Genomic DNA, 23,034 nt, shown 5'->3' with positions numbered 1-23,034 from the left:
GCACTTAGTACAGTGTTGAGTACATAGCAGGCACTCAATAAATGCTTGCTGGTTGGTTGATAGGAAGAGAAGGAGCAGAGGGGAAGATAGTGGAAGGAAGATAGGATTTTTCCTTCTTTCCCTAAGTATATGGATTGCTGTTCTCTGATTTGGAAATTGGGCTCAGGGTGAGTGATATATCTTTAATGGGAACTAGATTCACCCAACTGCTAAGTTATGGTTCAAAGATCTGCCTTTGTGTGCCAATCTTTTCATTCCCCCTACCTCACCCTTCTCAGGATTTACCAGTTGTGTGGAGAAATGGGATATGTACATGTGGGGGTGGGAAGGTGATGGAAAGGGAAGGACAGTAGGCCTAGGCATGACTTAGTAATATTTTACTGCTTTGTTTCCACTGGTTTTGGCACTCACTGGCAAGCTACATTGATGCACTGCTTCAGATAGCCCCTGCTTGTGCTAATTATGCTAGCATGGGGTCTCAGACTGGGCACAGATTCCAGCCCCCTCCCCTTTTAATGAACATCCCCTTTTAATGAACACCACCAAAATAACCCACAGTCTCATAGCCTTGTATCTTATCAATAGGGGGATAACAAGAACACCAGCTATTGATTTCTAAGGAATTTCTGCCTCTAGGGGCAGGGAGTCTATCAGCTGGATCGTAGACACATTTCTTTCCCTCATTAATTAATTTTCTCCTCCTCCTGTGGCAGGCCAAATGCCACATTTCCTCTGGCAGCCTCTTTTTCATTCCCAGAGGGGAAAAAACCTTGTCAGATTGGGTGGGGGTCTAAATTGTCACCTTGTCTATAGTTTGCTCCCTTCTCTCCCTCTACCCCCATCTTCTCAGTCATCAATTGGAGTGACAGCTGCTGTGCACTCTCCAGTGCTGATTTTTTCTCTATTATAGGGACGTGGATTACATTCAATTCTTGGCCCGTTCAGATTAAAAAAAAAAAAGTTCTCCCTTATAGGGTTTCATGAGAATTTGGAAATTTGTTACCTAACAAATATAAGTATATAAATATGGGGTTTGATTTTTGAAAGAAGGATCTAAAATATATGACCACAGGAGTTATTAACTGACTTTCTCTCATTTTCTAGTATCCATACAGTATTATGTGTGGTAGGGGCAAGAAATATCTGACAAGAATGTCCTCTCAGCCCTGGAGCTTCAGACAGTTTCCCCATCATTTCTAGACAATTTTCCCATCATTCAAAAAGTTCACAGAACTCAATTAGATAACTTAGTTTCTTCTATGGTGACAGAAACCACAGTAAAGTCTTTGTGACTAGAACTCTTGCTGCTTATATGGAATCCTGCAAATGCTTCAGAGCTGATTTAGTTTGGTTATCTCAGACCATTTCCTTTTAGTAGTTTCTCAGGTTTGTCTGAAGGTATTGGTCTTGTTAACACATTTTATTTCAATGCAATCACTTTCTGATACAAAACTTGAGCCCTCAGAAGATTGAAAAAATTCAAGGGCCATCTTACATTTGTTTGAAACTCAAATTTCTCCTTGTGATCCCAGGCTTAAGCTGTTCTCCTTCCGTCCCTCCCTCCTTATCTCCCTCCCTCCCTCCCTCTCTCTCTCCCCCCCTCCCTCTTCTCTTTCCCTCCCTCCCTCCTTCCGGCTCGTCTTTCTGTCTCTCTATTTCTGTTTCTTTCTTTAGGAAAACCTTTTACTTCTCTGCTCTACTATTCTATTCTGTCAGCTTTCCCTTCCAGATTGATCCAGCCTTTTTACTTGCCTTTGCCCTTCCCCCCCCTTAATTCCTTTTATTCCTACTGCCTTTTCAACTCCTCTCCTACGTAGTTCCTTCCTTTTCCAAAGCTGACTCCCAAGTTTGCAGCATTCTGGCCCGCTCACAATTCTAGTAGTGCATTTTTAATGCCTCCTCAAAACTCGCTGTTCATCGTATTCCTGCCGGGAACATTCGCATTCATGGAGAGAAGCGCCAGCCCACTCCTCGCAGTAAATCGGAAGCTTTGAGGGTCTTGTTCATTAGGAAAGTGCATGGGCAGTAACTCTATTTTAATGTCCCAGCAGTTTCAGTGAAAAGAGGGTGAGGCAGGCATTGAGAAAGCATCTACTTTTCCTCTAGTTTTGCTCTGCTCCAAATTTCAAAGAGGCGAATTTCCCTATTGTACCCTACCTGCCTGTCACCAGAAACCATTCCACTCACCCTGTATTCCCAAAGCATAAGGATTTATATGTTATTGTAACACATAGTATTTGATTTCCTCTTCCAAGGTTCCCCAAAGACGAATATACTACAGATTAGAATATTAAATACTAACACCTCATACAAGACTCAGGAAAAAGGAGTGATTTGGGGATTCGTGAGTAATCTATAGGAATAAGCCGCTGTTTTCTCTTTCCAGTTCCCATTTTATTCAAATGCAACTTCCATTAGGTACTTCCCACTTCCCAACACCACCCAGTGCTGTTAAGCATATCCTAAGCTTTCCCAAAGTATTACTAGCCGTAGGACCATTTTTAAAAAAAACAACACTACAATATACGTATAGGGATTTTTTAAAAAGTAAAGTTCACTAACAATCACTGTGTCCTATTTAGCTATTAAAAGTATACACATAGAAAAATCTCTTCCCCTGCGTATAACAAAACCAACCTACCTTCAAAAAGCCCTATGGGTGAACGCATAAAAAACTATTTCCATGTCCTAATGAGGACCTTCCTTACATCAGCAAAGGCCTGCTAATTACCGGTGTACAGGCTGCCATAATTGGTTTTGCAGCCAAAGTGTAGAATGGTGTCCTATTAAGAATGGAAAAGCTTGATTGGTGATTTAGGTCCCCGGGTAGGAAAGAAGTTCCCCCTAGAAATCCCTCCCCCTCTCAAGGCTGGAAGAGCCAGTAGCCTGGAGGACCTACTTAGAGATCCCGATAGAAAACCCACGATACGGTGATTCTGCAGATCTTTGTGAAAGTTTCACCTTTTTCTCCTAGGCCCCCAAATAAACTACCTGTCTGACACAAATACGGACTAATTAAAAGAACCACAGGAAAGAGCCTCCAAGCGCCAGCGCCCAGAATCCCGAAGCGGAGCCTCTTAGCTGCTTAGGTAAATACGCAGCTGATGTAGTTAAACACCAACGGAGCACACCTAACCAGGGAGTTGCACTTGGTGGAGTCCTCTACCTAGTGCTCCCCTCCTGGCACCTCCTCCCTTCCAGTCTTCCCCCTCCCGCACCCACACTGCTTAGCACCCTGATGAAGACGACGCTTTCTCCTTCCGTAAGACTCCTGAAAAGGTCTGGAAACCGAAGAAGGAATAATGACGCCGCAAGTTACGAGGAAGAGAGATCTGAGCTGAGTTCCGTCGCTAGAAGAGCCAGCAACTGCGCGCTCCCCTAGCAACCCCCTCCTTCCTCCCCGCACGAATCAAAGCCCGTTCCGAGGGGCTGGGAAATAGTTGCCTTGTCATGTAACACATTGCCCTGATTTATTATAAAATTTTAACGAAATCATGCATATTTTAACAGCCTTTAATCACTGCATAAAAATTTAATTCATGGACTGTAGCGCGTTTAAATAAATGAAGTGTTAATTCATTAGGATTAATTAATTTGTTAAAGGATTGTGTGCAAGGTTAAGGTGGAAGGAAAACTCTTTGTTAGTTCCTCGTCTTAATCACCAGGTTAGGTTAGCAGTAAAAATAATACTAATAAATCGCAGAGTGGACTTTTCGGGTCTATGGGCTGGGACAAGGAGTGGGGGGCAAGGGAGCAGGACACTTGGACGGTGCACGAGCAAGTTCAAGATCGGTCCATTGCAGGACCCAGTGGCCAAGGGGGTTGTCTGCAGAACACAGGCAGAGAGGATGCCGGACAGAGAGCGAGCCGGTGGGAGGACGAGCTTGACTGCAATACTTGGAATAAAGTTTGAAGGTGCCCTAAGGGAGAAGCGAAGATCTCAGCGGATCTCGTGGTGGACGAAACTACTTCCAGAAAGGAAATAAGAACCCAAAGTCCCAACCATTGAGCCCAGAGATGGCCCAGATTGGTTCAGGCGAAGACATTGAACCTCAGAAGATAATAAACGTCTTCGAGGCGGGGCGCCCCTTCCATTCCCTAGGAGAGCAGGTTTTTGCTTAATGGAGAAAGTGATTTGCAAGCGTGGCCACCGCCTGACCCTTTCTAGAGCCCAGGGAACAGCTGTCTAGCCACCAGGCCGCCTGCCGCAGGCAGTGAACACGGGACCATTAGCAGGGAGCGCAAAGAGAAACAAAAAACACACTCAATTGCCAAAGAGAAATAGAGCGAGTTTCTTCCTTGTCATGGCCTCTGAGAAGACTTGATACCACAATGACATTACCATCGCCAAAACACTCCTTACCAGTCTCTTTCTACCCGTGCCCCCACAAGGAGTAAATCCCTTAGGTAACTACTTGACAGGGGAGATAAAAGCCTGGGTAGTGCCAAGCCAAGGATAGTTCGAAAAGGGGTCTCTCCCTATATTATTTTTCATGTTGGGGTGGCAATTAGCAACTTATATACATGGTTATAAAAAGATTGGAGGTAGTAAGAGGTTGGAGGGAAAGAGAGAGAAGGGGGAGGGGCCAAACTCAGAGGCTTTCTCCCTCAGCAGTGGGTGTTGTAATCCAAAAAACCAAGGACTAGAATAGAAAGTAAAGCAAATACAGTACAAAGCGTTCTATAACGATTCAGTCATATTATTAGAGGCCCAGAGCAGCTTCAGAGCACCTCTGCTCCAAGATAGATGGGTTCTTTAAAAAATCTGGATGATGATAGATGCTTCCTAGCTCAGAGTGAGGTTCCGAGAATTAGGCAATAAATGTTCACAATGCACTTTGAGATCACTGCTTAAAAGGCATTCCATCTGCCAAGTATTATTAGGGGGATAGAGTTTCAACATGATGGACAAAGGTTGAGTTGTAGAACTTCCACAAATAGGAATAGAAGACGTTCATAGGAGGCTTTGGGAAACCCTTCTAACCAAAGGGCTAAGTTAAGCCCCACAACTCATAGACCATAGTTTGAGAATGATTTCCGGCATCATCCTAAAGTACCAACCGAGGTGAAGAATTTTTTGAAAGGTCTGATTCGTGTTTCAGGGTCCTGACTCATCTGGGGGTTGGAGATAATGAAGGCATAGTCTGCATAACCTTACCTTGGCCAATGTCATTGCACAATAGTTGTTAATACATAAAGCCCCCCCACCCCCACCCCAAACCCCAGGAATCATAGTTCAATCAATTACCCATTCATAACATTGGTTTCATTGGTGCTACCTGCCCCTTTTGTTATTCCTCCACCCTCTTCTCCTTCTCACTTTTCACTAATAACCTCTTTCTACAGAATCTAATATCCTGTTATTGCAATTAGTAACATTAGCAAAACAAAAAAAAAGCAATTGTCGTTCAAATGTTTTATTATGGTCATGAACCAATTTTCTCTCTTTAGAATTTGTAACACTTAAATAGTACCACACACATAACAGAATAGGCACTCAATAATTGTTAGTTATGGAACTATGCGGATAGAGGCAGCTAGATGTCTCAGTGGATGGAGTGCTGAGCCTGGAGTCAGGAAAGGATGAGTTCAAATATAACCTCAGACACTTGCTAGCTGTGTGACCCTGGGCAAGTCACTTAACCCTGTTTGCCTTAATCCACTGGAGAAGGAAGTGGTAAACCAGTCCAGTGTCTTTGCCAAGAAGACTCCATGGACAGTATTGGTATGCTATGGTCCATGAGGTCACAAAAGTCAGACACAACTGAATAACAAAATAGATGGTAAGCAATAAGCCTAATTGTATTTGGAGGAGAAACTGAGAGAGGAAACGTGGTATAATAGATGAAGGTACATGAATTACAGAAGACCTATGTTCAAGTCCTGCTGTGTGGCTCATGCTTTCTGCATGTTTGTGGGCAAGTTACTTTTTTCATTTTGGGAGGGCCTCCTCTAAGACTATATAAGTAGGAGTTGAATTGCTCAACTGAATCAGGTGAATGGCCTTTTTATATTGCCATGAAACTACAGACCAGTTTCTACTAAAGAAGCTAATTTTAGTTAACCAAGGCAGCATTCAAATATACTTAAGAAGCTAGAACTCAGTGTCTGAGAAAATGAAGCAGCTCTGTACTTTTGAGTGGTATAAACCTTGAAAGACACTTTTCAACTTGGTTCTCAAGTTGATTTCTAGAAATGGAAAGAAAACACTGGATATATTTAAACTGAACGAAGGTTGATGTCCTCCACCAAGGCCAAAAATATCAAACGAATCAAGTAATATTATTTCCTCACTTCCTATCTTAGCTATTGAGGATTTGTAATGGTATTTAAAAAATTCAGTTAGTAGTATGTTTTTATATAGTACCTGGTATAAAAGTTCTTTATTTGATTACTAGTTATTTGTCCTTGAAAAATTAATAGCAAAGAATGAATGTAATACTCCTGACAACCTCAATATAAAGTTCTTTTTAAAAGAATATTTGTGTAAACTTATTGTACCACATAAAGCCAAAGAAGAAGCTGGGTGTAAAGGAGCAAGGAAACAGCATGAATTAAGTGCTACTTGAAAAATAGCATTAGTTAAAAAGCATTATTTCACCAATAGTAGGACTTTCAAAAACTCCACTCTTTTTAATTCTAGTGGCTTGACTATATAGGAACCTTTGTGTGCAAGAACTGGTGTCATCTACTAAAGAAGTCATAAAGTAAAAATCAACAAATTTTGTAATGTAATCAAATCAATTTAGTTTTGACATGCAAGGGCCAGTCTATTGATGCAGAAACTTGGATCATAGACCAAGTACTAGTACCTGTATGTACTAGCATGTTTTCTTCTAGAAATATATTCGGCATTTCAAATGCACTCTAATCTGAACCATTTGGGAAGAAAGCTCAAATAAATCAATGTTGCTTTAGAAAGAATTTTTGAGAAATATCACATCTTCCCATTATGTAATTATTCAACCATTTTGTCTCTTTTTGCAAGCATGGGTATGTGTTTTAAAAAATCAAATCAGAGTTTGATGATCTGACTAATTTTAAAAAGCCAATAGTCAAAATAAGAATAGCATATTAAATTATGTCCTGCAGTTCCCTGGGACTATGAATGTATTCATTTTTATTAATGCTTCTGAAGTACTTTTGGGAGCAGGTAGGAAGGGGAAGAGTATGGTAATTCAGATGACAGAACTTTACCACATACAAAGGAAGTGAAAGGACATATTTTAATTCACTATAACATTTGAGACAATTTTAGTGCCCCCATTAAAAACAGGCCTGTCCTTAAGAAATAAAATGTTTCTTTTAACCGTGGACAGAATTGGAGAAATGTTTTTGCCCTTTGAGTCCCAGCTTCAGAAATGTTGTTCCACATTTGTCACTACAATTTCAAACGCTTTACCTAGAGCTCAGACTCATCAACATGGTGGTGGTTGTTGACTCGTTTCAGAGCTGTCCTAGTCTTTTGGGGTTTTGTGCTTGTTTTTTTGGCAGAGACGTCCTTCTCCAGCAACTTTCTTCTCCAGCTCATTTTACAGATGAGTTAATGAGGTAAACAGGGTTAAGGGACTTATCCAGGGTCACACAATTAGTATCTGAACCCCGATCTGAACTCAGGAAGGTAAGTCTTCCTGATTCCAAGCCCAGTGTACTATCCACTGTATCACCTAGCTGCTGTATCAACATGGTATTGAGGCAAAAAGATCAAGAACACTTATAGGAAAGATGTCTGTTAACATGAAAATTATGTTTTATCTTACCCAGGTCCACAATGACCAATCAAAAAGCACTTATTACACATTAAGAAAACTGAGAATTTTCCAATTTGGGGGAAAAGATTTATGACAGTTTATTTCAGACTTCCAGATCAATGAAAAGTACTAAGGGCAGTTTTCCTGCTCTTAGTGTGTCATTTTGATATCTGAGACAACATCAAGGATTGCAGTGCTTATGACATTCTTTATTCGATTCACATAGAAAAGCATGCAGTATTAATGTAAAACAATGTTCAGTGCACATTAGGTAAACAAGTCATTAGCATACAAACCCATTTTTAAAGGCCTGTATAGGGGGACTGAATGTTTGGAATAACAAATGCTTTTCCAAACCTAAATGAAAAGTTGTGCTTCACTCTTCCCCTCCCCCACTCCCCACAAAAGAAAAAAGCACTCGTATCTTACCTAAGAGAGACATTCTATTACTAACCAAAATGTAACTTTCTTCAGCACTGAAAACAGAGCAAGCAAGAAAGCTAGCATGCACAAGGACTGTGGTTTTGATAAAGCACAGTGCCATGCAATAGCCAAGTCCAGCACTTCAATAAGTGGCTCTGGAGATCATCCAAGCTAGAATTTGGGACTGAGAATTTAAGAGTGCTTTACATCCAAGCCATGAAGTTACCATATTTCCTCTCTCAGAGTAGGCTGAATTTCTGGTTTTCCACAAAAGGTAGGTAAACAGACTCAGTCATAAGGGGAAAAAAAAACCCAAACCAAACACTTTGAAGTTAAAAACCATGGTTCCCTCTCAGATTTTGAGGTCAGACCTACACTGGCTAGTCAAAGGACAATTTTTTAAAAAGCCCCAAACTCAAAAATCATACAGGATATCTCCACTGAACTCAAGCCCACAGTGCTAATTCACAATATGTGGCCTTGTCTAAAGTCAGGCCATTACTGTAATAAAATAAAGTGGCAGGTAAAAGAAACTTACGTACTGAGAGAAGCATCTATGAAAACAAAATGTTTTGTGGACAATGCAGACAGCTCTAAGAATTTTATTTAATAAGATCTACAATCTGCTTCTTATCAGCAGGCTACTGCACTTGACAAATAAAATACAAGAATACAAAATATACCCAACCTGATACATCACAAAAATAACGATGAGGATGATTTAAAAAAAACCCAAATGACAGCCAAATTCCTGGCATTATTCAAGAGGGGGTTCTCAGGAGTATGGAAGCAAAGACTAACCCATTCATTTTTGACTTATTTTTTGGTTAAAAGGGTCAATACAAACTAGCTGGGGGTGGGGTGGGGGAAAGAAGAACTACCAGTTCAGAAACTTCCATTTTCCTCTCAGGACAAAGTATCTTTTCAATAGAACCGAATCAACTTTTAGTTGCTTTAGATGGGCTGGCACTAGAAAGGCTACTCTGGATTTTTCTTTTTGCTGACTGATTCACACTTTTATTCCTCTTTTCAGGCACAAATGAGGCAGACCATGGGGACTGAAGGTGATTGTGAGCATTGTGCATCTCTGAGGACATCTTGAAAAAAGACGGTCCAAACCTCTGATCATCAAACAGCTTATGTGAGTTACTAAACAAAAAACTCTGGGAAAACTCCCTTTGAAACAAACAGTTCTGGGATTTGATTTCACTACTTCCTGAACTGGGAGAGAGGAGCGCAAAGTGTTCATTTATCTCTTGGTCAGATGGCGAAAGGATGAAAAAAGAAGTGGGTTTCCACTCATTTCTATTTCCTGCCTGATCAAGCAGCTGAGAACATTTTGTAAGATTTGGCTTAGTTCTTTCTTCTAGTTTATCAGAATCATCCAAAAATTCACTACTTTGTGCTAACTTTGTTGGGGTTTCCATGTCAGCAGATTTAAAATTGCTATAGGGACTCTTACTGTTGTCTGATTCGGACATCATAGAGTCTAGCTCAGAGATCTTATCAAGGTAAGCTGCATCCATTGATGCTTCACTGGATGTTCTAGTACGATTCATCTCAAAGGATCGGATAGAATTTAATCTTTTGGATAAACAGGAGCCTGCTTTCTCACTGGATTTCAATGACAGATCTCCAGAAGAACTTTCGACTGTGCTTTGCTCTGAACTTTCAAAGTCTAAGTTCTGGACAAAATTGGTAGGGCAACAATCCCAAAACACTGACTTTGGGGAAGTGAAACATTCCGATTTCTTCCCATTTTCACAACTATTTGTACTGTCCTGGAGGGAATCTTTGCCACGACTATTTGAGATGCCACAAAAATCATCAAACACCAGTTTTCTTAGGTGGTGTGAGTGCTTTCTGATACCCTCTGTTTTGACCAGAGAACTTTCTTTGTTATCTGGGGTATTGAGCTGAAGACAACTAAGAGACAAAGAGGGTGTACAGGGAGCTGAGAGATCATAAAGCTCCTCATCTTTGTAAGGGTCACAATTCCCAGCTTTATTATTCCACTGTCTTTCTAAACAGGCATCCATCCTTGTATCAGAAACATCTAACAGGATTTTCAACTGTTCCGGGAAGAGTTCTTTGTTCTTACAACACTCTCTCTCTCTCTCACTTGAGCTTTCTTGACTAGCAGAGGTAACATCTGAGAGTCTACTACTTGAAGACGGCATAAGGTGTGCAGAAGCTGGGATGGCTGGGACGGGATGCTTTCCAACACACTCTGCCTGACTCGTTAAAGCTGTGGTACTTTCCTCAGGGTGACTGTTTCCTTGGCTTTCTGTAGAAAGCACTCTCTGACTAAGGGAGCTTGTGGTTTCAGTTTCTTCACTTGAGCTTTTTAGCAGTGAGATCTGGGATTCTAATTCTTCTATATATTTGTCGCTCCGTTCCAGGGCTTTCTTGAGGCGGTTTGTTTCTCGCTCGTACTGTTCTACCTTGGACTGAAGAGCAGCAACTGTAAACCTGCCAAACCTGCAAGAAACGGAAGGACAATCAATCTTGCAGCTGAAGGGAGGTTTTTATGCTTTTTTTCCTTCTGAAAACTTTAAGATCACAAATAATTGCATCTTCTAGTTCCATATACATAACATGAAATTCCAGGCCCCTCAGTGAGTGGGGACATGAACAGATTCCATCGTTAAAATTTTTTTCTTACTTAATAATGACTTTTTCTACATACTAACACACAAACAATAACAATAGTGAATAGCCAACAGTATTCTTTACTAATCCAATCAGACCATTAGCAGCAATGAGGCAGAAAGTGTCTGAAGATTACCCTTCCAAAGGCTAGACCTATCAATTCACTTCAAATATGCATGAAGAGTTATCCCCTAAAACAATGGCAAAGATTTATGATAACATTTGAACAGTCGTCCACATCTTGAAATATTTACATTCAATCATTTTCCTATCGTACAGCCGTGTTTTACAATACATTTCTTACACAATGTCACCTTGTCAAACATAAAATGCCAATTTGAAATTCAGAAATCTTAACAGTCCTAAGAGAGGTGGTTTTAAATACTTATTTGGCTCCTTTCAATTATAGCCATCCTAGATCTACAGCTTTTTACTTAGCCTTCCCGAGTCCTGTGCTTTAACTCATTCCAGAGCTACTTACTTTTGGCATATTACTATTGTATGGGACATCAATCTCATTTCTTCCAACTTTGAAATACAAAATCTGTGCTTGTGGCTCAGATATATTCCACATAAAAACATTTTCATAATGTTCCTGAGAACAAGAATTTAAAATTGAAGTTGAAAAGAACACATCAGAGAATCATCCCTTCATCACTTTGCTTTCACTAACCTTTCCCCCAAGGGCAGGTACTAGTCAGCTGAATGCACTAGTACACTGACAAAGGTACCAGGAAAATCACATACCCTGTAGGAATCAAATGCTTTCTGATGAAATAAAGAATATAAACTTAAAAGCCACCCCCAACTTTCTTTCTTGTAACCTCCCTACTTTCAATTAAAAGATACTTTCTTTCCCAAATAAGCACAATCATTTAAAAAATTTTCCAAACCTTCAATGTTCATTTATTTGTCTGGGATATTTCACTGGCACCCTTGCCTGGTGGCAGGGAGATGAACTTCTTAGGGGACTTTCTCAGAATGTTTTTTAACTCTCTGAACCTATAATTTTCTTTAACTATAACTTGCTTCTCTGACAACTCTACATTTCAACTGACTCTACCTTCCTATTTTACTCCGATATGAATCTAACCCTACATCAGAACTAGTAACAAGTATCAACTGAGTAGCTACTATACACTATTTATGATGGCAAATTGTAAGAGACATGAGACCAACAACTAGATGTTCCCATAACTTGATATGACATCTCCAACCTTGACATATTTTTGAAGGCCATTTTCCATAGCTGAAATACAACTTTTCCTCATTCCCCACTCCCTTTTTGCCTCTCCTACTCCCCTCAAACAGAACCAAAACTGATCATTCTTCTCACACCACTTAAGTGCTTTTTCTGGTCCTGTCCTTTGCATTCATCACTCCCTGCTACTTATCTGTGCACAAATTAGAACCCCCTTAATACAAAGGTCCATAAACTGGAGTTTTTGAGTTTTAGGGGAACTAGAATGAAAAAAAATGACCTTTTCACTAACTCTGAAATTTATCATGTCCCAGGCAACAAACCATTATTCTAAGAAGTAATTTATCCATATGCTTCATCAGACTGCCAAATGTATCCATGACATAAAAAAGGTTGAGAAGCTCTTCCTAAACAAAATGCTAGTTCCTGGTGGGCAGGTGAAATGATTTGACTATCATTTCACACACAGACACACACACATCACACCACACACCACTCATCACACCACACATACACACACCATATACATACCACACACATACCACACACCACACACACATACACCACACCACATACCACACACCACACACACGTACACCACACCACATACCACACACCACACACATACCACATACCACACACACACACACACACACACACACACACACACACATCTTGTGCTTCCAGCACCTTATATATAAGAGGCAGCTAATATATGCTTGCTGAATTGAATTTGCTGTTGCAACTATCCATATCTGTGTTACTCTCTACTCCATTTTTATTTCAAACAAACAAGTTGCATTCTAATTCAGAGGCAACCACTGGCCATCCAGGTCACAAGGGGCCTATGTCTTGCTGCCCCTATTCACTCTGATTCCGGAAGAGTTAAAGAAGCTGCGATCTGTGTTGTCCTAAAAGGAGAGGTCTGAGATACATATGATCTCCTGATACTGATCTGCTCTCTGAAATTAACTCTATTTCCAAGGGAAAGCACACTCCCTTTAGCAGTCTAAAAAAGGAATAACAACAACCTGTCCTTTTTTGACAAAGAGAGTATAGTGGGGGGTGGGAAGGTCACAGAAGGTAAAGTTGGCTAGTTGGAATATTTAAATATAATATCAATACATGTTGCAGTTCCCTTAACAGATACTTCAAAACACCAAACTCTCAAATTTAAAAGTCAATTCTTGATCAATGTGAACAAAGTTTTGGGGGGCAGCTTAGCAATAAATTTTCTAGACTACTTCAAGAGTGGATTTTTTTTTTTATAAAAGCTTTCACATTTACATACATATCTGGCAAATTTTTTTTAAATGGAAGAACTATGTAATATGTTTATTTAATGCAAAGTGGCAATATCTAATTTGCTTACCATGAGAAAATTTTGCATTCTCAAGTGTAATTTCTATAATGAGTGCCCTCGATGAAAAATCAGATTGCTCAAAACCAAGCAATACTGATTGGTAATATGTGAACTGCTGCAGGAGGATGTCTGGGAAGGAAGCAAAGACCTTTCCCCCCATTCTCAGAAGATTTTACCTCATGAGAGGCTATATGGTACAGCTGGAGGCAAAAGATATGAGTTCAGATTCTGACTCCGGAATTCCACCTCTTAGAATGTGCTTTCTCATCTGTAAAATGGGAACAACAATGCTTTCACTATGCCTTGATGGGTACTTGCCAGGATCAAATGAGAACAAGAATGTCAAAGTGCTCTGTGATAGAAAAGCAAACAACAAATAGGAACTTCTGTGATATAATTAGATTTTAAGTTCAGATATAATTTTACGATTCTTCATTTATTTGTTCTAATGCTTCAGGTTATTTATTTTTTTTAATGTTCAACAGATTCACTGAAGGGAAGCCAAAATGCCAACATTTTAACTGAAACCTACAGGAATTCTTTCCATCCTGAGGGAGAAAGCTGATATGTTGTGAGAAAGCCAAAGAATGAAAATAAAACAAGAAACATCCTTTGGATATCTCAGCCAAGAAAGGTATCATAGTATAGTGGACCTGAATTCCAATCAAGGCTAGTTTAGGGAAGTCCTACGTTCAAATTCCAACTCTGCTAATAAATGTGTGCTTTTGGGCAAGTTACTTAATATCTCTGTACTTCAGTTTCCTTATCTGTAAATTGAAGAGGTTCGACTAAATGTACAGGAAGCCGTCTTCCATCTCTAAGTAGGTCTCTGATTCTATTTCACTTCTCCCTCTAGGGATCACCTATAAAATAAGGAAGACACATCAGGTGATGCCTAATGCCCTTTCTATCTCAGAAATACTAGGGTTCTAGTCTAATGTTCAAAAGATCATCAAGCCTTTGGATCAATAATACTTGGATTATTAAAAGGTCAGTAGCATCAAGCAATGAACAATTAACTATCAAATACTCACTATGTGTTGAATTGTCCTCAAGGAACTTAATTCTCAAAGGAGACTCAACATATATTCAAGTAAGCATACACAAGGAAATTAGGGTGCAGTAGAACTAGCAATTCTTGGGCTGGGCCAAGTCAAGGCATGTAGTAAACAGAATTTGAGCTGAGCCTTGAAGGAAACCTAGGTTCCTAAGAGGCAGAGATAAAGAAAGGGTACATTCAAGGAATGGGGAACAGCCTGTACGTACAAAGGCATGGAAATGGGGAAAGGTTATACTGTGTATCAGGAATGGCAAAAAGGCCCACATTCTACCTGGAATAAATAGTAAATAAAGGTGAGTTATGTATATTAAGATTGGAATATAAGTTGGAGCCAGGTTGTGAGTGGCTTTGCATTGAGACAGCTAGGTGGTACAGTGAGTAGAGCAATGGAGCTGGAAACAGGAAGATCAGAATTCAAATCTGAATTCAGACACTAACTAGCTATGTGACTGAACCTGGGCAAATCACTTAACATCGACCTCAATTTCTTCTTCTGTAAAATTTGGATAAGAATAGCACCTATCTCCTGGGGTTGTTGTAAGAATATCTGTAAGGCACTTTGCAAACTTAAGGAGCTACGTAAATGTGCACTGCTGCGGCAACTACCACTACTGTTATTATTATTGCCATAGAGTTAATAGGGAGACAGTGGAATTTACTGAATAGGAAAATAACATCGTAACACCTGTGCTTTAAGGAAAGCACTTTTGCAGCTATCTGGAGGATGAATTGGAGATAGGAGAAACATGAGCCTGGAAGACCAATCAGTAAGCTACTGTAATAATCTGGGCATTATCTCCACTGTCTACCATATTAGAGTGGTAACCACTAATCACTAACTAGTGGCCATCAACTAATGGTGATACAAATTTGGTGTTTTTTTCTTTTTTTAATTAGTAAAAATATATTCTCTTCTTCCCATTCTATTCCCACTTATTAAAGAAAAAATCTTGCAGTAAATATTTATAATATGCACATTTGAACAAAAGAAATTCTCAGAATGATGATATGAGACATGAATTTTTTTTTAAAAAAAGGAAATCCTGAATAACTTTACTCTATTCAAATCAGTACATCCCTACATTAATGTATCAGATTTAAAAGAAGAAAAATATTCTTTTCTTCTTGATATCTTCCCTAGATATCAAGAATTCTGGTATCACTAAATACCTTTTCCTTCAAAAATATGTATCATTTTCAACTTCATAAAAAATCAAAGCCTATTCTGACATGGGTCAAAATCATGGGATTTAGGATTTATGGGAAAGATATAACTGTTATTTGACAGACAAGGAAACTGAGGCCCATCAATTAAAGTGATTTGACTAAGGTCATCAGATAATAAGTATGGCAGAGCCAGGATTTAAGTGCAGATTCTTTCATGTCAAATCTTGAGTTCTTTCAAACTGATCCATACCAACTAAAGGGATTCAGGGTTCATCTTCAATACTTTTATTCAAGTAATCTTTACAACAGTACAACTGCTACTCACCACATTTATATGCTCTTTACCAATACAAAGAATAGTCACCTACATTATCTTCTTCCAATAACCATGTAAGCTTGGTAGTACAAGCAAGACCATCTCCATTCTATAGACGTGGAAATAAACTGGCTGGTAAGTGACAGAGCTGGGTATGATTAATAGAAAATACATTGCTCACTAAGTCAGAGGACCTGTGTCCAAGTCTTCATTGATACTTAATTAGCTGTGTGATGCTGGATAACTAACCCCTCTGAACTGAAGTTCACTAAGCAGTAAAACAAGGGATAATATTCTTTATACTCCTTAACCTTAAATAGTTCTTGTGAAAACAGTAATCTTTAAATCTCAAAGTGCTATTTAAATGTTAGCAAAGTGCAATATTGTACGATGGGAAAACCAATGGATTTGATATCAAACAAGTTCAAATCTTAATTCTTGTTACATATTATCTGTTGAATCAGGATCCATGAGTGGGAATGTCAGGGAAAAACTTCCTAACAACTTGGTTGACCACAAGGGGAAGGGGCTGTCATGAGAGGTAATGGGTGTCCCTTCCTTGGACATCTTAAAGCTGAAGCTAGAGGAATAACATCGTCCTACATTCTCTTCCTTTCTTCCAGTCTCTGATGATGAAGTCACCCTTTTTCCTGCTACACCTGCCCCTGATCTTGTTCCCTCAGTGGAGACTCTTTTGAGCATTTGTGTAGGAAGAATGCGAATCTAGGATGTGCTGCTTCCTCAAACCAAGCAGGAAAGATATACACTGGTCTTCTCAATCACATGTGTCAGACTTGGATGGTAATCAGCTTTAACAGTCTCATCTCTAATTGTAAGAAAAAAAGATACTGTGCTTGTGACATTGCCAATTTTTTTAAGGCAGAATATTTTCAGCACTCATTGATCAGAGAGTGCCAGCTTGGCATAGCTGATGGAACATAGATATCAGAGTGAAGAAAGACTTGAGTTTAAGTACTGTCCTTGATTCTGAATACCTGGGAAAGTAGCTATACAACGTGCTCCTACCCTCCACCTCAGCAACTGATCTCTACTGGTAGAGGAAGTTTCCTGAGCATTCTCTACACCATGAAATTCTAAGTCTACATCAAAAAAGAAAAATAATGAAACAACCAAACAAAACCATCACAAAGTTCCTGGACTCAGGATCTAACTTTGAGATGTACAAAAAACAAGCTATAGTATTAGAACCAATCTCAGTTTGCATTTTATCATGTCTTTCATTATACTTACTAGAACAAAATTTTTTTCTATTTCATCAACAAAGTTTTAAAGACAGACTTTGACAGAACATACAGGAACACTGCTGTGGTGCTTACTCTTCCAACATTCTTGCACAAAGAAGATACATATAATTTAAATGGGAGGTAATTTCAGTGGAAAGGTATCAGTAAGTAGGGTGACTGGAAAAAGCTGCTTCAGAAGGTGAGATTTAAACTGAGTCCTGAAGAGACAGGGAAGTTAGGAACCAGAAATGAGGAGAGACAGCACTTCAGGTGTGAGGACCACCCAAAAGAGCAGCAAGAAAGCCAGTTATTACTGGTCTTGGATTGCAGAGTACATAGAGGGGAGTCAGGTGTAAGAAGACTGGAAACACAGGAAAAGATCAGGTTGTAAAGGGCTTTAAAACATAAAGGGGTTTCTATTTCATCCTGGAGATAATAGCAAACCACTGTAATTCACTGAGTAGGGCAGTTACATGGTCAGATCTCTATTTTAAGAAGCTCAAACTGACAACTGAGCGGAGAATAGAGAGAGAAAGAAGAGAATTGGGGCAGGGAGGCCAACCATCTGGCTATTGTAATAATGCAGGCATGAGGCACGAAAGTTCTGGACTTGGGAAGTCTACAAGGGATGCTATGAAGGTAGAAAATCTTAGACTTGGCAACAGACGGATGTGTGGGGTGAATGCCAAGTGAGGAGCTGAGAATAATACTAAGGTTTCAAGAGGGGAGAGCCCGGAGTTGTTCTGGACATGCTAAGTTTGAGATGTCTGTGGCATGCCCAGTTTGAGATGTCCGATAAGCATCTCAAAATGTGAGACTGGAGGTTATGAGAGAAGTTGGGTCTGTACTGACATGAAAACCATCAGCACAGAGATGATAATGGAATCCAGAGAAGCTTATGAGCTTTGTGGGACATCCACAGTCATTAAGTATGATCTGGATGAAAATCTAGCAAAGGAGAACCAGGGCAAAAGAGTGTTACAAAAACCCAGAGAGGAGAGTGTCAAGGATAACAGGGGGACTAACAGTGTTAAAGGCTGCAGAAAATTCAAGGACGAAGACTGAGAAAAGGCATTAAGATGATACAATTAAGAGATTGTTAAATTTAGAAAGAGAAATTTTGGTTGAATGATGAGGTTGGAGGCCATATTGGAAAGAGTTGAGAGAGAGAGAAAACAAACGTGAGGGAACCTGCTGTAGACAGCCTTCTCCAAGATTTTAGCCACAAATTGGAGAAGACATGAGATAATACCTAGCAGGGGTAGAAGGACCAAGTGGGGATGGGAGAGACAGAGGCATGTTTATAGGCAATAGGAAGCATTCAGTAGACGATGGAGAGACTGTAAATGGAGTAGTAAAGAAAGCATTCTGCTGGAGAAGAAGGGATGGAATGGGGTCATGTATACATGTGAGTGAGTCTTGGCAGGAAGGGCTACCTCTTCATGTGAGAAGCACAGTAGTACTATGTAGTAGCAGAAAGCATTTGGGAAATTCAAGATGAAGAGGGGAAAAGAGAAAGCTCTTGACAAGTGGTCTAAATTTTTCTATAAAATGAGATACAGTTCTCAGCTGAGGGAGTGGGAGGACAGGGACCTATAGGAGATTTGAGAAGGGATGAAAAAGTCTGGAAGCACTGCTGTGGTAAGTAGGATAGTGAGTCAATTAGGGAGGCATAACAGGATTGCCTTGCTTCAGGGGTAACCATGGAGCTTAGATTCAATATTGTTCTCTTCCTCTTCAAATATTCTCTGGAACTGATGAAGGAGGAGGACTCAGGAAGCTTCCAATTTTCAATCTCCTCTTATTCTTGGACTGGTTCCTAAAGTGATGTTCTCCAAGCAGAGCAGTCTGACCTCATGTAACCAGCTTTTCTCTGCACTGCAGGTAAGGAAGGAGTATTTTGTTTACTTTTTATTGGCAATATTTTTGCTTTTAAATTATATTTATTTTATTTCAACTCCAACCAGAAACACACAAGCTGATGATACTCAGAAGTACAGTAACTTATCTGGTGATCCTTATGTGCCTAGTGGGTAAAGTGATGTTTCAGTCACAATCCTGAAATCCTAAGCCCCAATTCTTAGACCCAAATTGCCCAGAAAATTTCCAATAATATTCTTGCCATTTTCAAGGATCAGTGCACTAATGTCCTCTGGGGATCCTAACCTTTAATTGTAGGCCAAATTTATTCTCAGCAAACTAGTACTGACTGCAATGAAATGCTCAGAAGTCAATTCCTCTTCTTTGTCCTTTGCCAACATCAAATAAAGGACCCTCTTGTACAATTATCCCATAAAACCCCAGCAATAACATAACATTTGTAATATATGTTGGGGAAAAGGAGGACACACTTAAAATTTAAGTTTGGAGAGACTAATAACTAACTAGATGTTTCTACACTGTACACTGCAATAGACCACATGGAAGACTAGTGTATTTGCTAAAAACTTAAAAATCAAAATCCACTCTAATTGATTGGATATCTTTAACTTTTTTTTGAGCATCCACTCTATGCTGGGGAAGGGGGGGCAGTGGGCAAATGAGAGATTTTCTTTTTAAACCCAAGTCTCTTTGACAATCTAATATATTTGGTCATTAGCATGTTACAGACTACTACTATTATCATATCTATAGACTATACTAGTATTATATCTACAGACTATACTATTATTATATCAGGGGGAAAGATTGTGGTCATTCTGCCCATTCCCAATTAGTTGTGGCTTCAGAGATGGGCCCCTTAGGCAGCTGAGGGGCCTGTACAAACAACTTGTTTTAGCTCCTTGCTGTCACAGTCTAGCCCCAGGGCACCATCAGGTTCCCCTGACAGTCTACAAGATCCCCTTCCAGGGATACCATAAGGCATAACAAAAATCAGTCATCTTATCAGGCCAGGGTCAAATGCCAGGAATTATGGAGTTGGAACAGACTCAGGAGGCAAGATATCAGGAAGAACTTCCTGAGAGCAGTCCAAATCATGGGCCCAGAAAACACTATTCACTATAAGATCTTAGTCAAGTCCCATAACTTCTCCATATCTCCGTTCTTCATCTGCAAAATGAGAGGATCAGATTGTACTGTCTCTGAGGGTCCTTCCAGCTCCATAGCTATAATCCTATAAACAAGCATGGGTCAGGAACACTGGCATCAAGTACAACAGAAAGACAAACGGTGGATTTAAAAAAAAAGCAGAGATTCTGAGCAGTTCAGAAAAATCAGGGTCAAGCACCAGGCAGATCTTAGCATTTGTAGCTTTACAGGTTAAAGTATAAGCTGCTTCTTCCAACTTCTCTATGCTACTGAAGGGCACCACAAATCTCTACTGACTTGCTTTTATAGTCCCTAACTATACTTGGAGATCATCTCAGCTCTCACCCTGTCAGAGTTCTAATGCAGAAAGGAAACACTTCAAAGAACATTACAGACATATTACTTGTGATAACAAAAGGAAAAAATATATAATATCTGCTTATTGATTAGGATATAGCTGAACACATTGTGAGGTAGAAATGTAATCAAATATTACTATGTTGTAAAGATTGACAGAATCAGAGAAGTAAGAGATACAATAAGCGAACTGAATGAATTGATACAGAGTAAAGAAAGCAGAACTGAAATCATACACAATCCTCGCAAGTGGTGATGCAACGCATGAAGCGTTGGGCTTGAAGCAGGGAAGGCCAAAGTCTGAATCCTGCCGCGGACACTCCAGGCAAATTATCAAACCCCTTCCAGACTCAGTTTTCTTATTTATAAAATGAGAATAATAACAGCACCTCCCGTTGTGAAGATCAAGTAAGATGCACAGCAAAATTCTCTGTAAACCTTAAAGCACCACATAAATGTTATTATTACTATTACTATTAGTATAGCATGGCCCATAAAGCTCTGGTCAGATACAATGGTTAGCACCACAATATCAAAGGTAAAGACCACATTCTTTCTTCTTATTTACTGTCAAAGTTTATGGGGAATATGCTTTGTGAAAGGGTTTGCTGGGAAGCTTTTGTTGTATTAAAGCCAAAATGAATATATTTTTAAAAGCTATTGTAGAACTGGAAAAGAGCTTAGATATCCACCACTAATCCACCATTAAGGAGCAGGGAGAATGTCCTGTGGTCTCCATGGAGGAGATGGAAGACTTGCTATCTTTTTCAAAAGCTCTTCGGAGAGGCCTATTTAATCCACTAACCAGAGAAAAAGCCTAAGCAGTGGGAATTTCTGGAGCCTCTGTTCCCATCAACCACCCCACAATGAGGCATGGGTATTAAGCCAGTATTGGTTTGGGAGTGTTCTTTGACCTCTTCAAGTCTTGGGAGTACTGAGCAGTTAAATGATCTGTGTATGTATTCAAGGTCTCTTGGTCCTTATCAGGGCATATCCAGGGATGTTGACATGAACAGATGCACATATTAGTGTTTCAAAGACAAGACATTTTTTGAATATGTAAGATTCCGGCCATACACATAACAAAGTAAAGCCTATAATAATTAAGCTGGGGATGATGTGGTGGAGTAGATCTATATATACATTCCCAAACTCCTCAGGTGAGAGCCAGTCAGGCAAAGTGTGAGGGGCTTGGTCAAGGTGAGGGTTAAATGAAGGAGTAGTGTCATTCTATTAGGCAGTTTTGTGTAACCGTTTTCAGGTAAAGCAGCTTCTGTAGAGCTTAAGTATTTATCAGGAAGTATCTGTCATGTCAAAATAAAATATTTCAAACAGCGCATTTTAAAAAGGAAGTGGTGATGGAACCAAGATGGCAAATCAGAGGCAGTAACCTAGCCAAAAAACTTCAAAATAACACCTCAAATTTTGGAATGGCAGAGTCAACAAGAGGGCAGAGTGAGACATTTTTCCAGCCTAAGACAACTTAGGAGGCTAGCCTGAAAGGATTGTGATACTGGGGGGCTGGCTGGAGTTTGATGGCAGCACTGGAGGTACCCATGACAGCAGCAGAAGCAACAGTTTCTTGAGATCTCAGCCCAGAGACAGTAAAGGGGTTGGACAACTAGTCAGAAAGAAATTATAGGGGAGTCTTTGTAGATATTGGGTATAGATGGAGCTGAATCGCAACTCTAATGCCTCTAAGTCCTGGGTTACACTTCCAGAACAGACAGGAGTGCCTCTGGATATTTACAAGGGAGTACTGGGGGTTGCAGGAGAACAGGGCACAAGGTTACGGTTCCAGGGTCAAGAAAAGTAACAGTATTGTAGCTGCAGAGACTGATTCTGGGTGAAGATGAGGAGAGCTGTGACTACAACTCTCCCTGAACCAAAACATTTTGGAAGCACCCAAAATTTGTAGACTTCCCAGAAACAACTCTGAAAACAGCAGCATGAAAAAGCCTGAAGTTTGAGGCAATGCTTCCCCACCCCGGGTAAGCCAAGCTCAACTTTAACAAAAAGTTCAAAGCCGAGAAATAGGTTGGGAAAATGAGCAAACAACAACAAAAGAATTTTACCATAAAAAGCTACTACAGTGACAAGGAAGATAAACTCAGGAAAAGACAATAATGTAAAAACAACTACAAGCAGAGCCTAAAGAAAATGCTAACTGGATTCAAACCCAACAAGCATTTCTGGAAGAGTTAAAAAAAGAGATAAGAACAGTAGATAAAAAATGAGAAAGAAATGTGAGTGATGCAAGAAAATCATGAATAGAGAATTAACAACCTGGTAAAAAAGGCACAAAAAAATCACTGAAGAAAATGTAAAAAGGAGACTAGATCAAATGGAAAAGGAAATACAAAAGCTCACTGAAGAAAATAATTGCTTAAAAATTAGAACTGTGCAGGTGAAAGCTAATGACAATATGAGATATCAAGAAAACAAAGTCAAAAGAATGAAAAAATAGGGG

At 39.7% G+C, this 23,034-nt stretch overlaps 1 protein-coding gene across 3 annotated transcripts in view; it reads right to left on the bottom strand.

The window, feature by feature from the left end:
• Positions 1–7,816: 7,816 nt before the first annotated feature.
• Positions 7,817–23,034, bottom strand: part of OBI1 (ORC ubiquitin ligase 1) — a 43,608-nt gene continuing 28,390 nt past the window's right edge. For all 3 annotated transcript variants that reach the window (XM_072622168.1, XM_072622167.1, XM_072622166.1), the window contains one exon: positions 7,817–10,655. In XM_072622168.1, coding sequence (XP_072478269.1) covers positions 9,113–10,655 — 1,543 coding nt within the window. In that variant the 3' untranslated portion in view covers positions 7,817–9,112. The remainder of the gene's footprint in view (positions 10,656–23,034) is intronic.

The sequence above is a fragment of the Notamacropus eugenii genome, chromosome 6, assembly GCF_028372415.1.
Source record: "Notamacropus eugenii isolate mMacEug1 chromosome 6, mMacEug1.pri_v2, whole genome shotgun sequence".
Taxonomy (NCBI): domain Eukaryota; kingdom Metazoa; phylum Chordata; class Mammalia; order Diprotodontia; family Macropodidae; genus Notamacropus; species Notamacropus eugenii.
Note: the sequence above shows the minus strand (reverse complement) of the source record. Positions and strands in the feature narration are given on the sequence as shown.